This window comes from Haemorhous mexicanus, chromosome 1 (assembly GCF_027477595.1).
Source record: "Haemorhous mexicanus isolate bHaeMex1 chromosome 1, bHaeMex1.pri, whole genome shotgun sequence".
NCBI lineage: Eukaryota > Metazoa > Chordata > Aves > Passeriformes > Fringillidae > Haemorhous > Haemorhous mexicanus.
The window spans coordinates 128,079,883-128,104,204 of record NC_082341.1 but is presented as its reverse complement, the minus strand read 5'-3'; the positions used below and the strand labels follow the sequence as shown (position 1 = coordinate 128,104,204).

Genomic DNA, 24,322 nt, shown 5'->3' with positions numbered 1-24,322 from the left:
GCCGCTACAGGTGCCAGCCGAGCCACAAACGGCGACACGGCGGCCCGGATCCCACCTGACCCACAGACCTGGGAACACAGGTCCCGCCCCCCCGCCGCCGCCATTGGCTGCTGCGCTTCACCCCGAGCCACTGATTTGCTGCTAGGGCTGTCAGTCAAGCAGCGCAAGGCCCGCCCTGGCGCGGCCGCGGTGCGGGGAACCCTTCCCGCGCGCCGTCCCGGTCTCCCGGAGCGCTTCCTGCGCAGCCGCGCCGGGCGCTGGCGGCGCACTGCGGACCGTGCTGCCGCCGCTCTGGGCAGTTGCCGCTGTCACCCGGCTGGCGGGACGGCTGAGGGGAGAGCGCCCGAGACGGCTCCGTCCGCGCAGAGCTTCGCTGGGAGGCTCGAGGCTGAGCCCGGCGCGCCCGCAGAGTCGCGCAGGGCCGGGCCCGGCAGCGGCGCAGGTCAGTCGGGACGCGGGGCGGGACGAGCCGGAGCGGCTGCGGCGGGCGGGAGCCGCTGCAGGGGCCATGGCCTTCCGCGGAGCCCATCCGGGCGCCTCCCGCAGCCCGGCCGGCCGGGGCAGTCCATTTGGTTTAGGCCCCGGAGCTCATGCAGGGCCTGGTTATAAAAACTTGTGTTTGGCCTCCTGCACTCCCCGGTCGCCCCGTTCGTTCCGCGTTCCGTGAGTCCCGTTGCGTTCGGCCTCCTGGTGCCACAGCGTGCAGAATGGGAACTTTCCAGCTAGGCCCAGGCGTGCGGTAAGGTGGGACAGAGCCTGGTGACGACCTCTGCGGAGAAGAAAGGGCATAATATTCTGTCAGAGGGGTATTATCATCTGAATTTTGATGTCAGCTGAGAGACTGAAACATTTATCATCTTCGAGGGCCATTCCTCTGACTGCCTACTATAGGTGGCAAAGAAATCTAAAAATGAGGGTGGCAGCTTTCCACTTTCTGTTAATCCAGTTTTGTGCAGCCTGTAACAAATCATTGGTTCACTACAAAATAAATGTGGATTTATTCTGAGTGACCAGTGTGCTTTGACAAACGGACAAACTCTGCTTATGACTTAGTCCATACTGGAAACCACAGCACTGTATTTCTTGTATGATCTTTTCACCTGTTAGTGTGAGGGAGGTGTTCCCTAAGGTCAAAAATGAAGTATGACTAAAATTTGTACTAAATGAAGTTTGTACTAAAATTCAAGTCCAAAATACTCGGGCCAAATCCAAAGCCATTTGATTTCATTGGAAGTTAGTTCTTGTCAGACTTTTTTGGAGCTTTTCTTGACCTACAGTTTAGCAACAGTTGATAAAATTTTCTTTTTAAGACTAATTCTATTTTTATACTTTTTGAAGATGTGTTTTATCAGCGTTTTCTTCAGATTTTTTTTCATCTTTCTGCAGCAGTTCCTCCTCAGTAGCAGCATATTCTTCAGTTCTTGGCTGTCCATCATGACTAGTTTATCTAATGAAGTGATTAGTAGAATAACAACTGAAAGTATCATTGCTGGTACTTAATTAGAGTAGTAAATAAGCTAATAAAGGGAGGGAAAATTATTGTTTTGGGGTTTTTTTCAGTGTTTATTTATACTGCATGAAGTCATCAATTTCTGTTACTTGCTATGGAGTTAAATTCACATCTATAAAATGTATAAATTAGCTCATTAAAAGAGCCTCTTTTTTTTCCTTTGTAATTTTTAGTGGAAATTGAATAAATCAGTAGGGCATGTAGTCAAGAGTACTGAAGGGATTTGACACTTATATTTTAATTCTTCTGGAAGTTGGTACAGAAATACATGATCATGTCAATATTGAAACGTCTGCTTTGGTTGCTAGTGCCTCTAGCATTAGGTGTTAGTAAGAATACTTGTTAGGGATTAGTGCTGCATTGATGGTTGGACTTGATGATCTTAAAGGTCTCTTCCAATCTTGATGATGCTGGGATTCTGTGATTTACTCTTTTAATTGCCATGATGATTGTAGTGTTCTCCATATTGTAAAGTTTTTTGATTCAGTCTGCAAATTAGAAAGTGGAATATGTTTAAAGCTGTTATCTGTGAAGGTTTGGCAAGAATCTTATATGGCACCCACTTTCTTGCCTACAAGTCTTGATTTTTGGGGGAGAGTCTAAAAAAGGTGGGGTGTTTGGCCCTTTTTATGTAGTGAGAGTTTGTGTGTATAACAGTGTTTCAAAAACTTCAGAAACCTCAGTGTTATGTATACATATTTGCAGTTTTTAAAGTAGGAATTGAAGATGTTTATTATTGAGTACAGAGTACTGTGAAATTGCATTAATCTGGGGCCAAGGCAATTGGAATAACTGTGCTTAGCATTTTGCCTCTATTTTTACATCCTTTTAACTCCTAGGCTTGTCTTTATCTATTCAAACTTATAGGTTTTTATTTGTCAAGAACATCCTTTTCAGCAAATGAAAAAAATCAGTTCCCATTAGTGTTGCTTTAATTAAGTAAATAATTAAAAATAGATCTCTCTCTGCATGAATGTCAAAATATCTTTTTCTTTTGTTAGAAATGTTGAAAACTGTAAAGTAATAGTAGCGAACTTACATGTATTTGAATGAGCTCATGCTTATGTATCTCATAGCTTAGAACTCTTAGTATAGTACTACAGACATATAAAATACCATGTTCTGAATTTATTTTTTTAAAGTTTATTTCTTAGGTAATGGGCCTGCAGATGCATTATGGATCTATCCACTTAATAAAGGGCTCCCAAATAGCTAGAATGGCATACCTTAGTTCATGTTCTTAGAGTATTAGGGACTAGGCTAGATATACGTCTGTTCTGTGCGAGGAGGGTGTTTAGATTTGGGAGAGGATGTTTTGTTTGTTTGAGAGCTCTTTTTGTCTCCTATTAGATTCTTTTATTATTCACCCATGTCGGTAGGTGAAAACTAGGTTTAATTTCGTTAAAGACTGTAGTGGCTCACAGAAAGGTTTTGATGCTTAAGATGATCAGGACATGTAGGAAGTAAATGTTCCTGTAACAGACTAAATTAAATTAAACTAAAACTTTCAAACAAGTATTATTACTATATAAAGACTTGATTGAACCCTTCATAGAGTAGAGTAGGAAAAGTTATTTTTATACTCTGATAGTTTTTGACACTAATACTAATCCAAGGACCTTAATTTGTTCTTCGACATCAACTGCTGTAGTGTAAGTCAAGAAAGACATTTTACCTTCTCTGTTTATAGTCTTTTGAGGTGACAGTCTTGAAAATAACTAAAAACTGCTACCTAGAGAATGTTTGGGAAAGAAGGAAACAGGTTTATGGCTACATAGTATCAATACCAAGAATATGGTGTAAAATAAATAGGTCTTCCATATATAAATCATCAAAGTGTAGGAAGTGATAGCTGAATCCAGTATTAACATATAGCTGGATGTAGTAGTGAAGCACATGGTCAGGGAAAAAGAAAAAACTTAAATGTTCAATTACATGTTCAAAATGTGAGATAGTTTCTTATTTTTTTAAACATATGAAAATAGTTTCAAAGCCATGAGGTTCAGAGAGAAGGGAAGAGGGGACTAAGAAGGGAAGAGATGGACAGCTTCTTGAAGGAAAATTAGTAGTAAATTAAGCAGTAGACAAAATCAGTCAACAATTTGAGACTATAATTTAACTTCCTTGTTACCCATGCGTTTTATTTCTCTGTTGGTTATAATGGCCTGCTCTTGCAAAACTTTCAAAAATTCCACAGCACTGTTGTTGCACTTGGAACTTCTGCATTTATTCAGTGAAAACAACAATCACAAAGATGTAAAGAAACAAATAAATTGGGTCCAGCTAACACTAACTGATAAGCTTCAGACATAAATACAATTTCATTGAATTAGCTTGTAAGCATGGTGTGCTTCAATAATAATAATAATTAAGATAATAATAAGAAATGTGAATAAACTTTTTAATTAAAAGATAGCACTGTATTTAATAAGAAATGTTCTTCATATACTACCAATAAATTCATTCTATATTAATGTCAGTTTAACTGAAGAATAAGATATGTTATATTACTTTTCTGATACCTTACTTCTTAAACCTTTTAAGTATTTAAGGATTTTTGGGCAGAACGGGCTTTTTTTAAGGCTCTCTAGGTAATAACTTTTTCAATAAAGAAGTTCACTGTGTTTGTGCCAGTTTAGCAATATTTCCTTTAAGCTATATGGTCTCTGACAGAAACTAATGTAATCTATTTCTTATTCAGTTAGTTAGTGATATTAGTGCTGGCTTTCTCTGGGAGCCTGGTTTAAGAATTAGAAAAATCATTGCCCTGGAATTTAGGAAAGCAGGCTCTGGCCTCTTCAGGGATCTACTTGGAAGATTCCCCCAGGGTCAGGCCCTGGAGGGATGCAGCGAAGCTGGTTCATACTCAAGGATCACCTCCTCAGAGCTCAGGAGCAGTTCAGCCTGGCAGTTATGAAGTCAGGCTAAACGCCAGCAGCCGTGCATTGATGAAAAAGGAGCTCATCACGGACGTCGAACATTAAAAGTAAATGTGCAGAAGCAGGAGTACATAACCTTGGAGCAGTATAGAGACAGTGTCTGAGCATGTGTGGATGTGATTAGGAAAGTCAGACTCAACCTGGAGTTGAATCTGGTGACGGATGTCAAAGTCAACAAGAATTGCTTCTGTAAATACATGAGTAGCAGGAGGAATACTAGGGAAAATGTGGTCTCATGGCTAAATGAGCAGGGAATGTGGAAAAGGCTGAGGTTATGCAGGCTGCCTTTGCTTCCATCTCTACTAGCAAAGACCTTCAGGAATTGTAGAACACAGGGAAAACTCTGGAGCAGAGAAGATGTACACTTGGAAGAGGTTTAGGTCAGAGAATACTTAAATAAAGAGGACATAGATAACACTCTGGGAATGAGCCCGTGAGTGCTGAGGGAGCTGGCTGATATTGTGAGGACAGTCTCAATAATCGTCGGACTGAGAGATTGAGGAGCTAGGAGATGTGCCTGTAGACTGGAAGAAAGTCAATGTTTCTTCTGTTTTCAAAAGAGCATGAAATCCTCAGGGAACTACAGCCTGATCAGCTTTAACTTGATCCCCCAGAAGGGTGAAAGGTGATGCAGCAGCTAATCCTAGAAACCCTTCTAAGACACATTAAAGAAAATTGTTACGAGTAGTCTGCGTGGATTTACCAAGGGGAAGACATTCTTGACCAACCTGATAATTTTCTACAATGGTGTGGCAAACAAGGGGAGGGAGGAGACTAGATACTTGCATCAGTAAATCTTTCAGCAGTGTCTCCTGTGACGTGCTCTTGGAGAAGCTGCTGCAGGATGGGCTGGGTGAGCAAATAGTCAGGTCAGCATAAAATGTGCTGAACAGATGGACCACAGGGAATGGCAATCAGTGGTGTGAAGTCTAGTTGGAAGCTGGTAACTACTGTTGTACCCCAGGGGTCAATGCTGTGTTCAGCCCTGTTCAACATCTCCATCAATGATCTGGATGATGCAATGTGCAGTTAGAAGATGATAATTTTGTCAATTAAAATCAGTTTTTCGGTGAAATACCCTAATGTAAATTTCTCCCTAGCAAGGTCTGGTTCCCAAATGTTAGCTATTTAGGAAAAACATCTGATTTCATGCAATTTTTCAGAGCATCCAGAAAGTGAATTTAAATTTTCAACCTAAATGATAGTACGTTGTTTATGACTTGAAATGGAAATGGTCTCAGTGTATTGCTGCTGCAGTAATGAGGACAGCTGCTACAACTTGCTACCTCTCTTGGACTGCCAAAGTTTACTTCAGTGTGGTGTTTTCAAGCAGGTGGCTTATGCTGTTTTGAGGTCTTTATTGGGTTTTCTTGTCTTCTGTTTTTTTTTTTTTTAGAGATAGGGTTGGGCTTTTTTCCTTTTGACAAGTATTAGCATACATACTTTTTCACTTAGACCACTGAAGAGAGTCACACCCTTTCTGTTCCTCTAATTTTAACTAACAAGCATACTCTCAACATCACCTGCCATACAGCACTCCCTGTAAAGTTAAAAGCAGCAAATAAAATACAAAAATTGAAAATGCCCAATGTGTTGTGCTAAAAAGATGCAGCCTCATAGTCAAATTGTGCTGTATATGCCCATAGAAGGTAGCAGGCTCTGTTCTATAGCTTCTTCAAGAGCTAAATTGTTCCTGCAGCCATACAGCTGACTTTCAACTGCAAGCATCATCAGTTCAAGTCTAGACTTTACAAAAATCTTCAGGAAAGGATGCCGTCTTTGTGACATGCCTCTCTCAGAGATGAGGGTAGGGGTTTTTAGTTTGCAGGTGGAACACAAGAACTTCAGAAGTTTGAGTTTATTTCAGGCTCTTTTGAAAAGGAAACTAAATTCAGGTTTTTCAGAGTAAGGGGGAAATATAAGAGAAATAAAGGACTTTGTTGTAGAGGAAAAAGAGGGCATGCACACGATAGGAAAGAAGAGGAATTACAACAATGGTGCAGCTCTTTACTCAGGGTTGATTCTGACTGGGTCTGGGTACTTTCTCCTTCTTCTGCAAGGGAGGACTTGAGGAGGTTTTTTGCCTTTAGGAGGAAGTTGAATTGAATGCTGCTAATATTCATTGTGTTTGTATCAGTAGTTGCCTGGGAAAAATGTCCCTAAAAATCTTGTCTTTCACACTCCTTATCTCCTCTCTTGGATTTTGCTAATATTGTGAGTGGGGTTAGAAAAGAAAGGAGTTAATCAAAATTTGAATTCTAAGAAAACTTCAAAAATACATTAAAATAATAGTATTCAAAAGTAATATTAATTCTGTAGTCAGAGAAGCAGAAAAAAATGTCACAGGAGGGGTTTGGTAAGGAGGAAAACCTTTTCCTGAAAGGGAAATTAATATAATGCCATGACACTGTGGGGCATAACTAAATCATGAAGGGAAATACACATTGGAATTGCAGAGGGATTTCAGAAACTGTAACAGCATACAACCCAGGCTGCCTAGCAAGGAAATTATTATCCCTCTTCTAAACTGTTACTTGTAATACATGTATGCAACCATTCAGTTGATTCTAAAATGCTAATGAAGTTAAAGGATTGAGGAGAAGTGTAGTGGACGTGTATCAGTCTTCCCTTGTGTGCTTAAAGTTTCCATAATTAACAAGTAATAAAATCGTCAAGGACTGGGGACACTGAGCACATCAAATTTTCCCAGCATCCCTTGTAGTCATTGTGTATCCCAGATGTTTCAAGGTAAAATCATAATAGAAAAGCTGAAGGCAGGGAGGAACTGCATAGTGTTACTTATTTAAACAGAGTAGCCTCTCACTTGCAAGTCTCCATGAATCCTACAGTGGACTTGTACAAATAATTGTTGTTCTTTTCATTTTTGAAAGACAGCTAAAAGTTTCATTATTTGTATTTTCAGTGTTGTGGTGTTTTGCTTGCACATTCAGCACGTTGAGATTGAAGACAAAAAGAGCACTTCTTCAAGTCAAACAAAAGGCTTGAGTTTCTGTTACTGTTGACTGGTGGTGGATGTAAGAGCATGATGCTGAGATTCAAAGGCAGCTGGTTTCATGATTATCTGGTTTTCCTGACCCTGTTGTCCTTTCTACTGGTACTGCCTGTATCTGACCTGAGTCTGTGGTGACCTGTTTGTGTGCTAAATCTGCAGAAAAATAAGTTTAAATAGGTTGGGCTTTTGCCAGTTCAACATGCAAAAATTATTAAATTGAAATTCAAATGAGTGCTAGTGCTAATCTGTAAGATAAGGACAGAATAGACAGTAGAAGGAAAATTTGAGACAGTGACTATAGCTGTCAAAAATTACATTACCTTATGTTTTTAAAGAACACAAGCCTGAAAAATGAGACATTTATGTCAAGTACTGCTATTTATCCTTGCACCAGTTGAGAGTTTTTGATTATAATGAGATCAAATTATTCATAAGTTGTGCCATATAATACAAAACCAAAATTTAAGACATGGAGTTAGCAGGCTTGTCTTTTTATTGATGCAGGACTTTATTGGTTCTAGCAAATCAAAAATATATACAGTCTGTAACAACAGTGTTTTTATATACCTCCTTTTGGTACAGATGTGGACAGGGGTTAATTATGACTTAGTTAGGTGTTTAGGACAGCTTCTACCATTCTTATCTAATAAGTATTTCTAATAAAATGTTAAAGGACCTTGGGTTCCTGCAGTGCAGTACTTGGATCAGCATTGTTACACTTGCATATTGCGGAATATTCATGACTGTGCAGTTGTTATGCATATGTATGTGAAAAGGAAGAAAGTTGGAAGAAAATCTGGGCAGTGACTGTGTTTCATAAATGATAAGCATAAAGTGTTTAATGCAAAATTGCGGGGTTCTGTCACCTGTGGTAAATTGTATCAGTGTATACAGAGCAGGTGCTGCTTCTGAATCTCTTGGATGTATCTTCTCAATCCTCATCCTGGCATCTCCATACTTATCTGGTGATCCATTCGTATGAATCAGACAGGTTGGAGCAGAACGGGGACACAGAGCTATGAAATGAGAATTCAAGTTAGATGCCTTTTTGTTTGTTTTTTAGGTAGTTTTGAATGGAAGAAATTGAAGGAGGGGCATGGAAAAGATGCCTAAAATTGGGATTGACACTGTGCTTGACAAATAAGGGGATGTGAGATACAGTGCCCTTACAAGAATGAAATGCAGATGTTACATATATCATGAGGTATAAGACCAACTTTTCAGAAAAGCCACAGTAACCAGCAAAGGAAGAGTTATGGCTGTAACTCCCCTCACTGGAAGAGTTATGGCTATAACTGCCCTCAGTGTGCTCACAACTGTGTGCATTCATGTTCTGTCATTGGACTGTTCTGAAATGGAGCTGCATACCTCTGCCACCAGGTGACATTTCACGTGCTTTACAGAAAAGATCTCACATTTACTAAGCCTTGTGTTCTTTTCACTGCTGCACAACATTGCAGTATTACTTAGCAATCCTTTTGCCAGAGCCTCATATCCTTATCACACCCAAAATGTCTTCAAGTACAAGAGTCTTTCGGTCATCTGTTATCACATCAGCAGTGAGACCTACATTATTAACTTAACTTTGCTTAGCTTTTATACCTCCTGATACTTTTTTAGTCACAGATGTTGCCCCTTCCTTACAATGGGCTGTTTCTTCCCAGGTAACCATCACAGTTGCCACTCTGTTAAACTACTTTAACCAAATGTCTCTTCACCATTTTAGTTCATCAACAGTAAAGGTAAAGCACTTCTCCAAATAACTGCCATTATCTAGTTCCAAAGAAAAAAGTATTGTGTATGAGACACACATTTTTGCTAAGCATCTAGATCAAAGGATTTTGAACCTTGTTTTTTGGAAGTCTTAAGTTAAAATGCAGCTTTGTTTTTTACACTTACAGGTTTTTATCATTAATTGCTTTAAAAGGAACAACAGTTAGATTTTATTTAGTGTAACAGAGGATGAGAATTTATAAGTGAAACTGACATGTCCCATTAAAGATGAATTTGTAATTTGATGTACTAAGGAGCAGGATGACCAAAGAGGAAATAAGATGAGGGAGGAAGAGAAAAGGATATGGGATTAAGAATAATAGTGATGGAACATTAGCTTGTTATGTGTTTATCTTCCTGTTTATTCCAATAAATGAAGATTAGGGCTTATCAGAAAAGTTGGTAGGATGATGCTGTCTCTGGCTTCTATGCTATGAGAAATACAAATGTACTTTAAAGTTTTATAGCCTTGAATTTAGCATTGCAAATTTTAAAAGGTAGTATTTTAAATATTAGTTATGGGATAACTATCAGATCTGGTTGTTTGGATCTAATAGTCTTTTAAGAGTGCTGACTGATGACAAATTTCTCTGAAGTCATTAGGAGCTTCTAGCATCCAAAATATCTTAAGGAGTGGCCAGTAATAGTCTTGGTTGCTAGCATTTATCGAGGGGATGTGTTGCACTGATGTGGGATTTTCAGTTTCCATCAAATGCTGTCAGAAATGACTGATTTACAGTTTCTAACAGTGCAGCACTTTCCTGCTGCTCTTCATTACTGTTGTATCAATTCTGGCTCTTCTGAGCTGGTTTTGATTTTGTAACTTGAAGCCCTAATATTTTGATTCTGGCAGGTAGTTTATGGAAGATAAATCAATGAGCTATTGTTAATGTTTTCTTGCTCTCTCCAGGCATTCAGCAGTGGCTAATCTCTTGTATCTCATGTTATGAAATGTAAGTTTACTGAGTTAAAATTGCAAAAGCAACCTCTGATTTGAATGTGTCTTTGTCTTCTGCTTGGTCTTTGAACCTTAAATGTAACTGTAGCATTTTTAACCTCCATAATAAAATCCTTAATTTTATCTATGGGAATTGTTTGTTGCACAGTCATTCAGTGCAACAAACTTGAATTAGTCTATGTTAAGAAATAGTCCTTTCTCCCAGGAATATAAGAAATAAATAATAGTTTCTGTGATTGCAGTGTGTTACTGACTTTTCAATTAGTGTTAGTAGTTATTCCAAACAGTTAAAGAATCAATTTTTGTTCTTTAGAAAATTATAGGTATTTGTCTGAAGTATATAGAAATCCAGACAGTAATACAAAATCAATCTTTTTTAAGGTTATTTGAGGTAATGATATAGTGATAAGTTAATTTTACAGTGATTAAGAGACAACACAGTTGGGGCTCCCAATTAGACTTTGATCTGAGGATATTTCTCTCTGCACTTGATAAGCAGGAAAGAGATGAGATTTAATGGTGAGACATTAGGCTTTGAGCAGCTGGGATCCATGTTCTGTGTTATGAGAGTTGGTGTAAAGGAAGATTTTAAAGTTAACTGAATATATATCGTTTGATTTCTCATCTTTAAAATTTATTGATTTTAAATTGACATCTAAAATATTCTCTGGTATTGCGAGTACCCAAAAAGAACAGTTAAATGATAAATTTTCACAAAGAAAAATGTAGAACACTCCATATTAAAAAAAAATCTCAGCATTCTTGTGATGGGTGGAAAGTTAGTTTTCATTGCTATCTGTTGATACCTTAACTTTATGAACATCAAAGGAGGGATAGTAAACCAAGGCTGTGGCTTGCTTCCCTGCTCTCACACACACCTGGTATGGCAATGCACAACACCAAATGGATTGTAGCTCCTGAAGGAAAGAGGGGCTATGTGTTATCTCCAGAGAGGAGATGATTTCTAGCATGCCCGCTCTGCACCCTGCTTCCCCATCCTTGGATCATTGATAATGCTGGGACTTGGCAGAGTCTAGTCTGTTAAAAGGGCTGAAAAATTGTTACCTTTAATGTATACTTTCTTGTTTCTTTGTGTTGAGATATTTTATAATAATAAAATAAAATAGTAATAGTGAATTTTAAGAGGGACTTTATATCAGGAATTCTTCCATGGCCTGGAAATTAAAAGAGTTGTCCAGGCAGAAGTAATACAATATGATTAGCGATGAATATAAAGGAATAGCATAGGAATGTAAGAATAAAATTGATGATTCTGAGGAACAAAATAAGTTTCAATTTACAAAGCACAAGAAAAGAATCAATGAAAGGGTCCAAAACTCTGAGTAAGAGGAGGCACGAAGGGATAAGTCCATTACCTAGATCTGTTATTAAATAAGAAAGGAGAACAAGGAAAAGACTTTCAAAGACTGATTCTTCCCTTCATACTTTGTAAAAGAGATATATTGTGATCTGCTGCTTTCATAAAATTAATCTTAGACAGGAAATAAGAGTGGAACCAAAGCACAGAAAGAATAGCCTAAGGAATCTTAATATAGATGTGCTCAAGTGGCAAATCCTAATAAAATTCATCCTAGAATGATTGAGGAATTAGGCACTGCTGATTTTATTTATTTATTTAATATCCCAGAGGGTGGAAATAGTCAGCAAAATGGGTTTGTGTGTATCTGGTTTTGTGCCTCTTTATTCTTCTGTTAAGAGAATTATTGAAACTGTCAGTTTTCATTCCAAATAAAGGCTCAGGAGTAAATAGTTTAGCAATTAATTTGTATCTAACAGTGTGTAGAAGAGAAATGGTAAAACAGCCAGTATGGTTTGTAAGAAACCTCAATATTTTTCTCTTCTAAATAAGAATAACAAGTTTAGTAAGAGGCAAACTTTAGGTACAATGCAGATTTATTTTAATAAAGTCTTTTTCCCTACATGAACAAACTAGGGAAACATAATATCAATATTGTCTCCATTAGATGTTGATGTTATCAGCATCAAGTTGAAAGATTGCCTTTACAGAGTAATTATCTATAGTACCCTGTCAAGATGAAAAGGCATTAGTGAGTTGGATGATGGAAGAGAACACATACTTAGAAAAGTTACTGATGATACAAGCTGGAGAGAGGTTGAAAGTTTAGGATTTTCTTCTTTCCTTTGTTTTAAACATAAGGTCTGAATTCAAAATACTCTTGATGAGTTTGGAAAGTGTAAAATCAACAAGATGAAAAACAATACAGGCATTTAACATGAAAAGCTCAAAATCTATGAATCCAAAACAGGAAATAATTATTCAGATAGAAGAATGAGAGAAAAAGACATGAAGATATAGCAGATTTCAAGGTGAATTCCTGCTGAGAAAAAAGTAAATTGTTGTTTTGTTGTGGATTTTACTTGGGTTTTTGGTTTGGATTGGTTTTTGTAGAGGATCATACCAGGCATGTTGTAGGAAAGCACATATTGTCTAGCTTGGCAAATCTTCTGTGTGTAATAGGTCCTCTCACATGCCTTGCTGCTTTTTGCTCTTGAAAAGGTTCAGCAAAATGCAAGTTCTTTTTCATTGTTCTTGATTTCTGCTATGGAATGAAAACTGGCCTGATTTTTACTAAACATGCTTTATACTAAATATGAGAAAAAGAGTCTTTGTAATTATTAGGGCCATAAAACACTGGAACAGACTACTTAGAAAAACTATGGAATTATTCCTTCTTGGTAGACACATGTCAATATAGTCTTAAGCCTGTGTTTGTGCTGCATTAGGATTTGGTGTTCTCTTGTAGTCCATTCCATCTCTCTGTAAGTACAGTGTTAGACTACATGTTTTGTCTACACACAAGAGATTGTGTAAAAGAATTAAATCACAAACTCAGTGAAGTTAGTCGATATGCTACTTAGGCATCCTAAATGTAATTTTAAATTCACAGAATGAACTAGGTTGGAAAAGATCTTTGAGCATCAAGTCCAACCTATGACCTAAAATCACCTCATCAACTAAACCAGGGCACTGAGTACCACGTCCAGTCTCTTTTTAAACACCTCTAGGGATGGTGACTCCATCTCCCTGGTCAGATGATGCCCAATCTCTCTTTCGGTGAAGAATTTTTTTCTGATGTCTAACCTAAACTTCCCCTGGCACAGCTTAAGACTGTGTCCTCTCATCCTGTCACTGGTTGCCTGGGAGAGGAGACCAACCCTAACCTGGCCACAGCCACCTTTCAGGCAGTTGTAGAGAGTGATAAGGTCTCCCTGAGTCTCCTTTTCTCCAGGCTAAAGACCCTCACCTCCCTCAGTCATTCCTCACAGGGCTTGTGTTCCCAGCCCCTCACCAGCCTCATTGCCCTCCTCTGGATGTGCTCAAGCGTCTCAATGTCCTTCCCAAACTGAGGGACCAGAACTGGACACAGCACTCAAGGTGTGGCCTCACCAGTGCCGAGTACAGGGGAGGAATGACCTCCCTGCTCCTGCTGGCCACGCTACAGACTGGGATGCTCCTGGCCTTCTTGGCACCTGGGCACGCTGCTGGCTCACGTTCAGTCGGCTGTCAGCCAGCACCCCCAGCCTGGGCACTGTCCAGCCACTCTGTCCCCAGTCTGTAGCACTGCAGGAGATTGTTATGGCCAAAGAGCAGGACTCAGCACTCAGGCTTGTTAAACTTCATGTTGTCAGACTTGGCCCATTTATTCAGCCTGTCCTGGTCCCTTTGCAGAGTTCTCCTACCCTCCAACAGATCAACACATGGTTCCAGCTTGGTGTCATCTCCAAATTTACTAATGGTGGACTCAATCCCCTCATCCAGATCATCAATGATGATATTAAACAGGACTGGCCCCAGCACTGGTCCCTGGGGGGACACTACGAGTGACTGACTGACAACCATTAGGAACAAAATTTGGTTTTTATTTTAATAAATATGTTTTTATTTTGCTTCTCAAAAAGTGATTTGACAGGGCATACTTAAAATTATTTTAAGGCTTCTGCATATGTGTCTATTTGTCATCTAATGATTATGCTAGAAAAGCAGGGAATACGATTGCAGTAGCTCTGAGATAGAAAGCCCTTGATTACTCATCCACAGTAGAAAAGTCCTGTGGAAAAAATGGCACCCAAGAGATTACATGGATTTGTATATTTCTTCAGGCAAAGTTTACAGACCTGTAAATTTAAATGTAGAATTTTGTGGGCAGAATGCATTGACAAATATGCCTGATGGTAATACATCTCCTACTGGTAGTCCTAGAACAGGTCAATAATAATGCTTATATTGATAGCAGCAATGCAGGAGATGTTACTTGGTATTATAGCTAAAATCCATGTTATCCCCTTAATTATAATTACATTAATATTGACAGGCTGTTGACAATACTCACATTACTATTGATAGATTTCTGTCAATAACATGTTTCCAAATAAAATATATTCATTCATCATTTCTACATTGCTCAATAACAGCACTAATATATACCAGAAGAAATTCCTTTTCCCTAGTGATATACAGTAATTTTTTTTTTTGTACTGTACAAGTGGGGTTGTTTATTTGTTTGGTTAAAAAAGACAAACAAAATACAGGTTATTTAAGAAAGGAACATTTTAGGGCTGTTCAGTTTTTTTTTCCTTACTGGCAGGCAATTTTTTTTTTTATGCAATATCTTTGACAGTATAGAGAACCTTAAAAGTACCAGTCTTTACTGCTTAGAGTATTTATGTAAAAGGTTCATCACACACTGAGTTTATTATATATCTGAATGTTGATACCTGCCCCTTTCATTACTGGGTCTATGATTTTGGGTTCTTATGGTTTAAAAGTGACTTAAAATAAGAGTTAAAACAGTAAGGATGACAAATAGAATTTAATGAAAAAACATGGAGGAAAACAAACCTTCTCTATATTCTTTATAGCTCAGCAAAATATAGAATGCAAAAATAACATTTAAAAAATTACAAGATAAATGTCTTAGCACTTATAGGTTGTGTTTTTATCTAGTTTTAAGCTACTGCTGTTCCCATTTATTTCTACTGTGATACTACTGTGTGCAGAAACAATATAAACTGAAAAACAACAAATTTCTAAAAGGACTTTGTATAGAAGTAATTTTTAAAGGGAAATTTCCTACCATAGCAAGATTGAGACTAAAATTTAGGGCTCTTCTCTCAAAGAAACAGTTGTTCTTATTCAGATAATTAGGACATTTGAAGACAATTTCATAGGATAATGCAGATTTCAAACTGTCCCTTTTAATATTTGCCTATGGGAAATAAATATCTTCTCTTTAAGTGCAATAAAACCTTTGATCAATTCAGAAGAAAGCAGAGTGGATAGCAGAACACTAAGCACACAGAAATGTGCTTACATATTAAAATGAGCAGTATCTGGATATAATCTGTAGGTAACTTGCAGGGTCCAGTTAACAGCCATCGCCTATGGCAAGCTTTAAATGTTCTTAGCAGGAAAGAACTTCAGAACAATGCCCAGATTTGTTGCTTGAATTGAGAACGCTTAATTTTTCATCAAAAAAGAAAGCTTTTTTTCTTTTTTTTTTTTTTTTCTTTTTTTTTTTTTTGCATAGCAATGTCACAAGCATAATTTAAAAGATAGCATCCTTATTGTTGTTTGGTATTCTTCCTTTTCCATATAGTCTGCCTAAACTTGACTAAAAGTTCAATTAATTTGATAGCTGGTAGTTCAGGAAGAGACATTAAACATGACACCATTAAACAGTGTATATGGTGTTGATTCTGATTTTTTTTAAAAAGAAGACTTGTTAGATTTGGAAAAATTTCAGAGGTTACTGAATAGGACTTGTGCTTTTTGGGTGTGTTGTCCCAAAAGTGGTTCCCATTTTCTGTATAAAGTTCCAGTGCACTCTGACAAATTCAATGAAATTATTTCCTTCAAATACAGTTCTGTGTAGGATGATGGACGTGAAAAAAAAATCAATTAGATTTTGCAGTGAGGCAGTGGGAAGGTCAAGCTCCAAGTCCCAGAGAAGATTTTAGTCTGCTCTCCTGTGAAAATTGGGAATAAATTAATTGCTAAAACAGGTAGGTTCAGGCATCATTTGGCCAAGTTTCAGGAATTTCTGGGGATGGAGATTTCAGTCTTGGTAGACTAAATGTTCCAGCTTCCTTGTTTCCAATTGGAATTTCTTATGTAGTTACTTAACACAGAGATGCCTCTCTTTATTTCATTGCATCTCACAGAAAACTTGGGCTTAATATTCTCTGCAACCCTTAGGAAGTAGAAGATTATTCATAGACAGCTTCTTAGCTGCCTTGTCCTTCAAGTTGAACAATCTGAGTTCCTTCAAGCTCTTCTCTTATATTAGGACATGGGGTTCCCTGAAGGTAATAGTTACAGGACTCTCTTCAGTTTGTTGACATTTCTTTTATACTATTCATAGAAAAGAGGCTAAACTGGACTTGGTATCCCAGGTGTTGACTCACCAATGCCAAGTGGAGGGTAATAAGCACATTTTTCAGTCTGCTGGCTATACATATTCTAGTGTGCTGCAAGGATGCACTGGTGGCTTGTGTTCAGCATACTCCCTGTCCCCACATCCTCTTTTTCAAAGCAAGTGTGCAGTCATAGAGGCTCCCAGCCTATGTGTATTTCCTGAACCATCATAATCCTGTGGATTTGACACATTTTCCTTTGTCTTCAGAAAATTCCTGACGACCCATTCTTCACTTGCTCAGGTTTCTTTAGATAATATAGCTATAATGGGAGGAAAAAAAATCTGTAAATATTTAGTCTACCGTATTTTTGAGTAACCTACAATAGAAATTGCTCATAGCACCTGCAGTAATGAAAAACAGTTGGAAAAGATGGTTGAAATTATGTTGGAAAATAGTCTTTGATGGATCAAGAAAGTTGTTTGACAAAACGTCCCTTTTGAGTAACTAGCATTTTTAAAGGAGGTTTTGAGTGTTGAGAGTTATCTGGAACATTGAAACAAGTAGAACAAAGTGAAATGAGTGGAAGAGAAAGTGAAGAAGACATTAGACTTATAGGGGTTATGAGTGAATAACCAGTTCCAGAGCTTGTGGTTATCAAAGGCTCTTCTTCCTAAAATGATAGTGGAATGAAAAGATGAGGGATAGGAGGGTGGATGGTCATTGGTGCTGGAGTTTTTGAAGTGATCCAGTCAATTCCAGTAGGGGGTGAATTGACCCTTTGATCATAAATTAGAGGAGGGAAGTTCTTTGAATCATACTGGAAAATGTTTCCTGTGCTTTGGTTTCTGCTACAGAAAAGGCTGTGTGAGGGAGACAGGCTTGGGTATATAGGCTTTATATCCTGTTTTTTTCCAGCTGGTGTGGATTCATGCAATGAACCCTATGGCTGTTTGCTCCGAGGAGCAAAAACATGGCTGATGGTAGGATAAGGCCACCACAGAGGAGGTGGCCTTATCCCAACTTAAGCCATGTTTTGCCTGCTCATAAGGAAGGAGGAGTTTAAAAAAGCTGAGTGGAGCTATTGTATGCTTTACCCATGTAGCAGTCTTAGTTAATTGGAAACTACTGTTATACACCCTACATTAAGGACAAAGTCATATTTTCTTGCAGTGATAACTAAATATAAATATGGAAAACAGTAGGAAAGCTACAGATGATGTTTTATATTATGTTTAAAACTTCTGGGGTTTTCTTTTTCAGCAAACATGGTTGTCTGTTTGAAGGATTTTTTTTTTTTTAATGTTCTTGGCATCAGTAGCAACCATTGCTACTAAGAGCCTCCACAGCATCTTCTACTCACAGTAATCTTGTATGGTTATTTTTCTCTTAAAAATAAGAACTTGAGGCACTACCTCCTAAATATTGTCCAGAAGGCTGTGGATTCCTTGCAGGTCTGTTATGCAAAGAATCTGGTTTAGAAAGTGAAATATGTTGCATACTGTCTGAAAATACTTTTGAATCACTTTGGGGTTTAATCTGTTGACAAAAGGAAGCAAAAATTGATTACCCCACAATTTTACATTGAGGTGTTGCCTCTATTTTGCTTTGGCAATTTACTGCATTTATTTCTCAGCCAGACTTCCAGATGCAACAGCATTTAAAAGAAGCCATTTAAAAAAATATTTTTCTTTTTTTCTATGATGCTTGAGCAGGAGGAGTATCCATTTGTTGACGTTGCTATTATACATTAATCATCTTGCCTGGAAATGTTATTCAACAAGTAGCACAATCCCACACCTGTCAAAAACACTCTAGAAAATGTATGCAGACTTCAGTGAAGTACTGTATAATAATTTATGTCTGAATGCTGAATATTTCTTAAATCTCATATGATTTTTCTCCAAACAACTCACTGCCTTTATTGAGAAAATTTTATTCATTCCCACCTTAATTTCATCCATATCTTTATGAAATTCCTAAATTTGTCCGCATTTCTATAGTTTTGCTTTCAGCTGTAGCAATTGAAGTGTTCATATGGCAACACTTGGTCTCCCTCACTGTTCTTTTCCAGATTTTTTTGTTAGTATTTCATTTTCCGTATTTCTCTGTAAAACACCATATAGTGTTTCAGTCCTTCTTTCCAATCTATTTTAAGATTCAATTGAATATTACAGTTATGCCCTGCAATATTTTAATGTATATATAAATTTATTTATATATATATATGTATGTATATAAATCTGTGGATTTTTCTGACTGTCTAGATGATGTTGAACACTTGTTTATAACCAAATGTTAACTGTTTGTGAGGAATGGTCAAGCACAATTTCTTCTAAAAATAAGATTTTAAACTAATTTAAATGTGTACTAATATTATATTAATGTAAAGCTTCCTGAAAGAAATTGTGGCATATTAATAACATATTTATAGAGCATTCTGAGAACTTTGTTGTTTCTTATCTGCTGCTGGTATATTACAAATTTGTTGTTTTTAATAAAAATAGAAATAGGAAATACTCTGCTATACTAAAATCTATTTGTGTTTTATTTCTAGAAAGTTTATTTGTGAAGAAATGGCCTCCAGCATTGGAAATGAAAAGAGTGTGAACCCTGTGCTCAGAATAAGTCAGCTTGATGCTCTTGAACTAAACAAAGCCCTGGAACAACTAGTGTGGTCCCAGTTTACCAGCTGTTTTCATGGATTTAAACCAGGGGTGTTGGCTCATTTTGAACCAGAAGTAAAAGCATTTTTATGTCTTATATTATGGAAATTCACCATCTATTCCAAGAACGCAACTGTGGGACAGGCTATTCTCAATATACAATACAAGAATAACTTATCTCAGTCAGAGAAATACCAACCTCTGAGCAAACACCAGAAGTTATGGTATCTTATTTTCACTGTTGGCGGAAGATGGTTGGAAGAAAGATCTTATGATTTATTTAGCAATCGTCAACAGCAATCTTTCTGCAAAATTAAGAGCTATATAGGGTTTGGATCTGGACTTCTTAAGCTTTGTGGGCTTGTAAATTTTCTGATTTTTCTTCGGAAAGGAACATTCGCAACACTTACAGAACGCATTCTAGGAATTAGGTCAGTTTTTTGCAAGCCACAAAATGTTCGTCAGATAGGATTTGAATACATGAACAGGGAACTCTTATGGCATGGCTTTGCTGAATTTTTGATATATCTGCTACCACTCATTAATGTACAGAAACTGAAACTTAAAATTTCCTCTTGGTGCCTGCCTATCGCAGGTCTTTCCAATAGTGAAAACTCATTAGCAGCTCACTGCAGGGAATGTTCACTATGTGGGGAATGGCCTACTATGCCACATACCATAGGCTGTCCACATGTTTTTTGTTACTACTGTATTAAAAGTAACTTTTTATTTGATATGTATTTTACATGTCCTAAATGTGGCTCAGAGGTACACAGTCTTCAGCCATTGAAGTATAAAATTGAAATGACAGAATTGCAGGTCTGATATGAGGTTGATTTAGTTTTATACTGTACATGATATATATCCAAGAGATTAATGGAAGAATTCAGAAATTATTGAAAGCAGACTGCTGAAAGATGCTTTTGGGGACTCTGTAATTTATGTAACATGTATTTTTACTGGTCTTGGGTTTTTATTGAGTAATAGTGCTGTAGTACCCTACCCCACTTGGCAGGTGAGGGGAAGGTAGTTGGATTTACTCTGGATGGTGTGTGGGAGAAACAACAGCAGCATTCTCAGGGAGTTCAAGAAGAACTTTTACTTGCAAACTTTAGAACATTCCAATTGAAAAAGGCGCTTGGCAAACTTTGACTTAGCAATCTTTAACTTACCCAGACACAGTGCCATTACCAACTTACCTAGTAGACAGATGAAGTGGGAAAGTTGTTCTTTTCATGCCTAAATTTTAAATTTGAATTCCCAATATGATGTTACACTAAAAAAAACCACAAAGGTGTAAAGAACATTTAAGGGGAAAAGTGCACCTTCTAGACCTTTTTGAGATGACAGCTAATTTTCTCAGGCAGACATGTCTCTGAGCATTAATTACATCCACATATATTGTCTTCCCTCAGAACCTGAGGGGTGAAACCCATCATCCTTTGGAATGTGGCAGGTGTTCAGGGTAACCCACATTCTTCTGAGTTAGAGACACTGAAGAAAACTGTTCACTCACAAGATGCTGTCTGTAGGAATTGCCACTCATGGTTTTTTTTGGTGTGGTCTAGGTGGGTGCCAAATCTCAGAGTTCACTTCCACACAGAAAAAGATCAAACACAGTTTTTAATATGTTAACATATTAAAATAGGTAATTTCCTGCTTTTTGCTTTCACTATTTGCTTTCTTAGTTGCCTTTGCAATGTTTTAATTGTTCTAACACTTCATCCATTTACTCTTCAACCTGGTTTTATAGGATTATTTTCTTTTTAATTACAATCCTTTTTTTTAACAGGGAGTGTTATTCAGAAGAGTCTCATTAACGCAGAAATACATTACATCCTTTTGAATCTTAATTTGTCAAAAAATATACAGTTAAATTAAATAAATAGCTTTATGATGGCTCTATTCTTGATTGTCATTCATCAATAGTTAGTCCCAAAAATAGCAGGGTAACAGCTGATTGAGTAACTTTGATCTACTTTTATGAAATGGTTTATTATGTTCTTCATTCTACATTCTGATTAGAACAACCCACTAGTCTATTTGTTTGAAGATCTTAAATTCTAGGTTTTGATCTTCAGAGTGACACACAGTGCTTTCATCTGATGTAATTAGATATAGTTAGCGGGTGGGCAGCCAGAAACTTCATTAATTCTGCTACTGTTCTGTGATTCAACAGAGACTTCTGAGAAAGTGCTTCCAGATCCTGTGCTGCAATATTATTTGCTGTCAAATGTGTGTATTAGTGGCCTGCCATATTTCTGTTATTTGCTGTTGCAATTAGAACCAGCAGGTGCAAACCTGTTTTTATTACAGTATGAAAACTGGGAAGTCATTTGGAGAGCATCCTGAAGTTACTTCTTGATCCTGAAGGAATTTTGTATGAATTGTCCTTCCACATCACTTAATAGCTTTTCCCAAAGAAATGTTTTAGCAACACTGACTTCAGGGTAATGTGGTGTCTCCAGAAATATCATCAGCATTTTTGGTACTTCAGTCTTTATCTGTGTTTATTAATAAAGACTTGTATGCATCCAAAATCCAGTGTTCATAGCTTACAATCATAGCAGACCTTTGTTTGCTGTGGACTCTTCATTTATTCTGAAGTTTCAGAGCAATATTTTATCAAAAGAACATGGATTCTCTGTATTGGCCTCTGCTAGGTGTCATGCCCTTCTTATGTTGGAGTTCGCTTCTTTCCTATATAGAAATGTTTCATTTTCCTGAATATTAAAGAATGTTATCTTCCTTTTTCATTCCACCTCCCTCTGTCCTGCTGTTTGATGTGCATAAGCTGTGTGAATTTCCCGGGGTTTGTTTTGTCTCTTGCAGCTTCATGCGGGTAAAGTTTGCACTCTGTTATTCATCCCTGTTGCACTATCAATAAAAAAGCAGTTTAGTACCTCTATTGTACAGCTGGTTTCTGCTGGTTCTGCTATATCACACTCTACTGTTGTTTTGGGGTTTTTTCTGGAATTAAATTTCTAATGCTTAACTTATGCTGGCTTATTATATAGCAAAGCATTGGCCTACTTCTCTAGCAACTCCTCATCAGTGTATTGGGTTTGTAGCCCATAGTATTTGCAAAGTTTCTAACGTCTGTGTCTTGTGGCATAAAGAGTTTTTGTTACCCTAAGAACCTAGATCTTTAGGTGGGGATTAGTTCTTTTATTTTCCATGCAAGTAAGCAGGTACCAAGCATCTCGCAGAAGGAGGTGGTTTGGGAAAAGAATGGTGGTTTGTGTCAGATACAGATTTTTTTTTTAATCTCCCATATGTAAAACCTTTGCTCAGTTGTAGTCACTAATGAGACCAGGGTTCCAACTTGAATATTGAAATAGTTGCTACCAGCTTACCTTTTTAGTACTTCAATATTCAGCATTTTCCTGAAGCACTTTAAAATTAAAAATACGCTTTTAAAAATATTTTGATTCTGTTTTGTTATGTCTTGTGATCTATAAGTTGCAGAAGAGTCTTAGTTAAAGATATTACAGGAAAAAAATCAGATTCTATGTGGACTAATCAAAGAATAATTAGTTTTTAATATTAATTACCTTGATAATTTTTCCTCATAAACATTATATTTTTCAGGTTTTAACTCTGCTTTAACAAAGGACTGCTATATCTGGTCCTACTTCCTGTAGTAGAGGGAATAAATTTTGTTTTGGAATGTTAATCTTTAAAGAAAAGGGGATTAGTATTCAGCTACCATTAGAATGTACTTTTGAGAAGTCATATGTGCATGAGTAAAAAGGGTAAATGCTTAGAATTTAAGGAGGCTAAAGGACCAGAACTTCTGTTCAGTCTTGGATAGGAGTTACAGCCTTGTATTACCAGTTTTCTTTGTGCTCTGTTGACTTTGTGTGCTACATGAACATTTTCATTATCAAAAATCAAAAAATGAAGGCATAAATGAAACAGACTAATTACATTAATAAACATACTAGGAAACTTTTCATTTCTTCATTTCAATGAGAATTAGCAGTTACCACAAGGTGTGATGGGAGGCATTCAGATGAAAGGAGTCAGAGAATGCTGGTTTTTACTTCCACACGCCATCATTCTTTCTACTCTGTATGTTTTAAGGGAGGTTTTATATAAGTAATTTTATAGAAGACTTAAAAGTGAGAGTTTCTGTGAAAGAAATGAGAGGGTTAGTATTTGATTCCTACCTTACCTGGAAATATTTTTTTCTAAGTGTGAGATATGATGGACAAGGATGATCTCAGCGTTAGTAAAAAGACAATGTGAAGAAAAATGAAAGATATGTATTTGCTAAATACAATCTATTATAGTGTCCTTATTTGAGAATACTAATGAAATTGTTATCTGGGATGTGTCATTCTTATGAAAACCAAGTTGACAAATAAATGATATTTTCTAACAGGAGGTTCTGAGGTTTGCCTTTTTCTTAAAGAGTTTTTCTGGAAGGCTGGTTATTTCTTACTCAGTGGGTGACTTCATACTTTGTCATTTATGAGACTAAAATGCAAAGTGAGAAACTAGTTTAGACTTCTCTTTAAAAATGTCTTCATTTAAGCAAATTATCTTTCCACATTTCTTCTTTTGAGCAGATTAGTCATAGCTGTTACACTTTGCTGTGTGTTTGCTAGGAAGCTGCGTTGGCTTGTACTAAAAAGAGAATATTGTGGCATGACGGGGCTCAGGATAGGGTCGTGCTTATTGCCATGACAGATAGTAAACTGATGGTCATTTTCTTTTAACACAGTATGGTAGCCTGAGCTGCTGCAAGTCACAGGGTATACAACCAAAACAGCAGAAGCAGTTTCAAAGTGGTGCTTCAACCCCTTACCTATTCCCTGGAGGAACTCTTAGTAGAGTTGGTTGAATAGATTACAGCAGCCTGCCTTCAACCTCCCAAGAGCGTTTTACATGCTGACAACATTAAAACATCCACCTAAATTGTTACCACTGTCTTAAGTTTCTGCCATTCCAGGGGAGTTCCAAAGTGAGCTGGCAAAGTGTCCAAGTACCATTCAAGGAAAAGACATTTGTGGGCAGAATCCCTCTCAGGCTGGCACCAGATGAATCACAAACAGGCACAGG

General features: G+C 37.4%; 1 protein-coding gene across 3 annotated transcripts; it reads left to right on the top strand.

Moving 5' to 3' along the window:
- Positions 1-301: 301 nt before the first annotated feature.
- PEX2 (peroxisomal biogenesis factor 2) lies at positions 302-23,644 on the top strand. 3 transcript variants are annotated; one of them, XM_059862596.1, is made up of 2 exons: positions 302-442; positions 19,147-23,644. In XM_059862596.1, the coding sequence occupies exon 2, from the start codon at positions 19,166-19,168 to the stop codon at positions 20,078-20,080; it is 915 nt and encodes a 304-aa protein (XP_059718579.1). In that variant the 5' UTR covers positions 302-442; positions 19,147-19,165; the 3' UTR covers positions 20,081-23,644. The 3 variants fall into 3 exon arrangements, with proteins under 3 accessions (XP_059718579.1, XP_059718570.1, XP_059718589.1); XM_059862587.1 differs by lacking the exon at positions 302-442 and adding an exon at positions 483-739; XM_059862606.1 differs by lacking the exon at positions 302-442 and adding an exon at positions 624-744.
- The last annotated feature ends 678 nt before the right edge of the window (positions 23,645-24,322 follow it).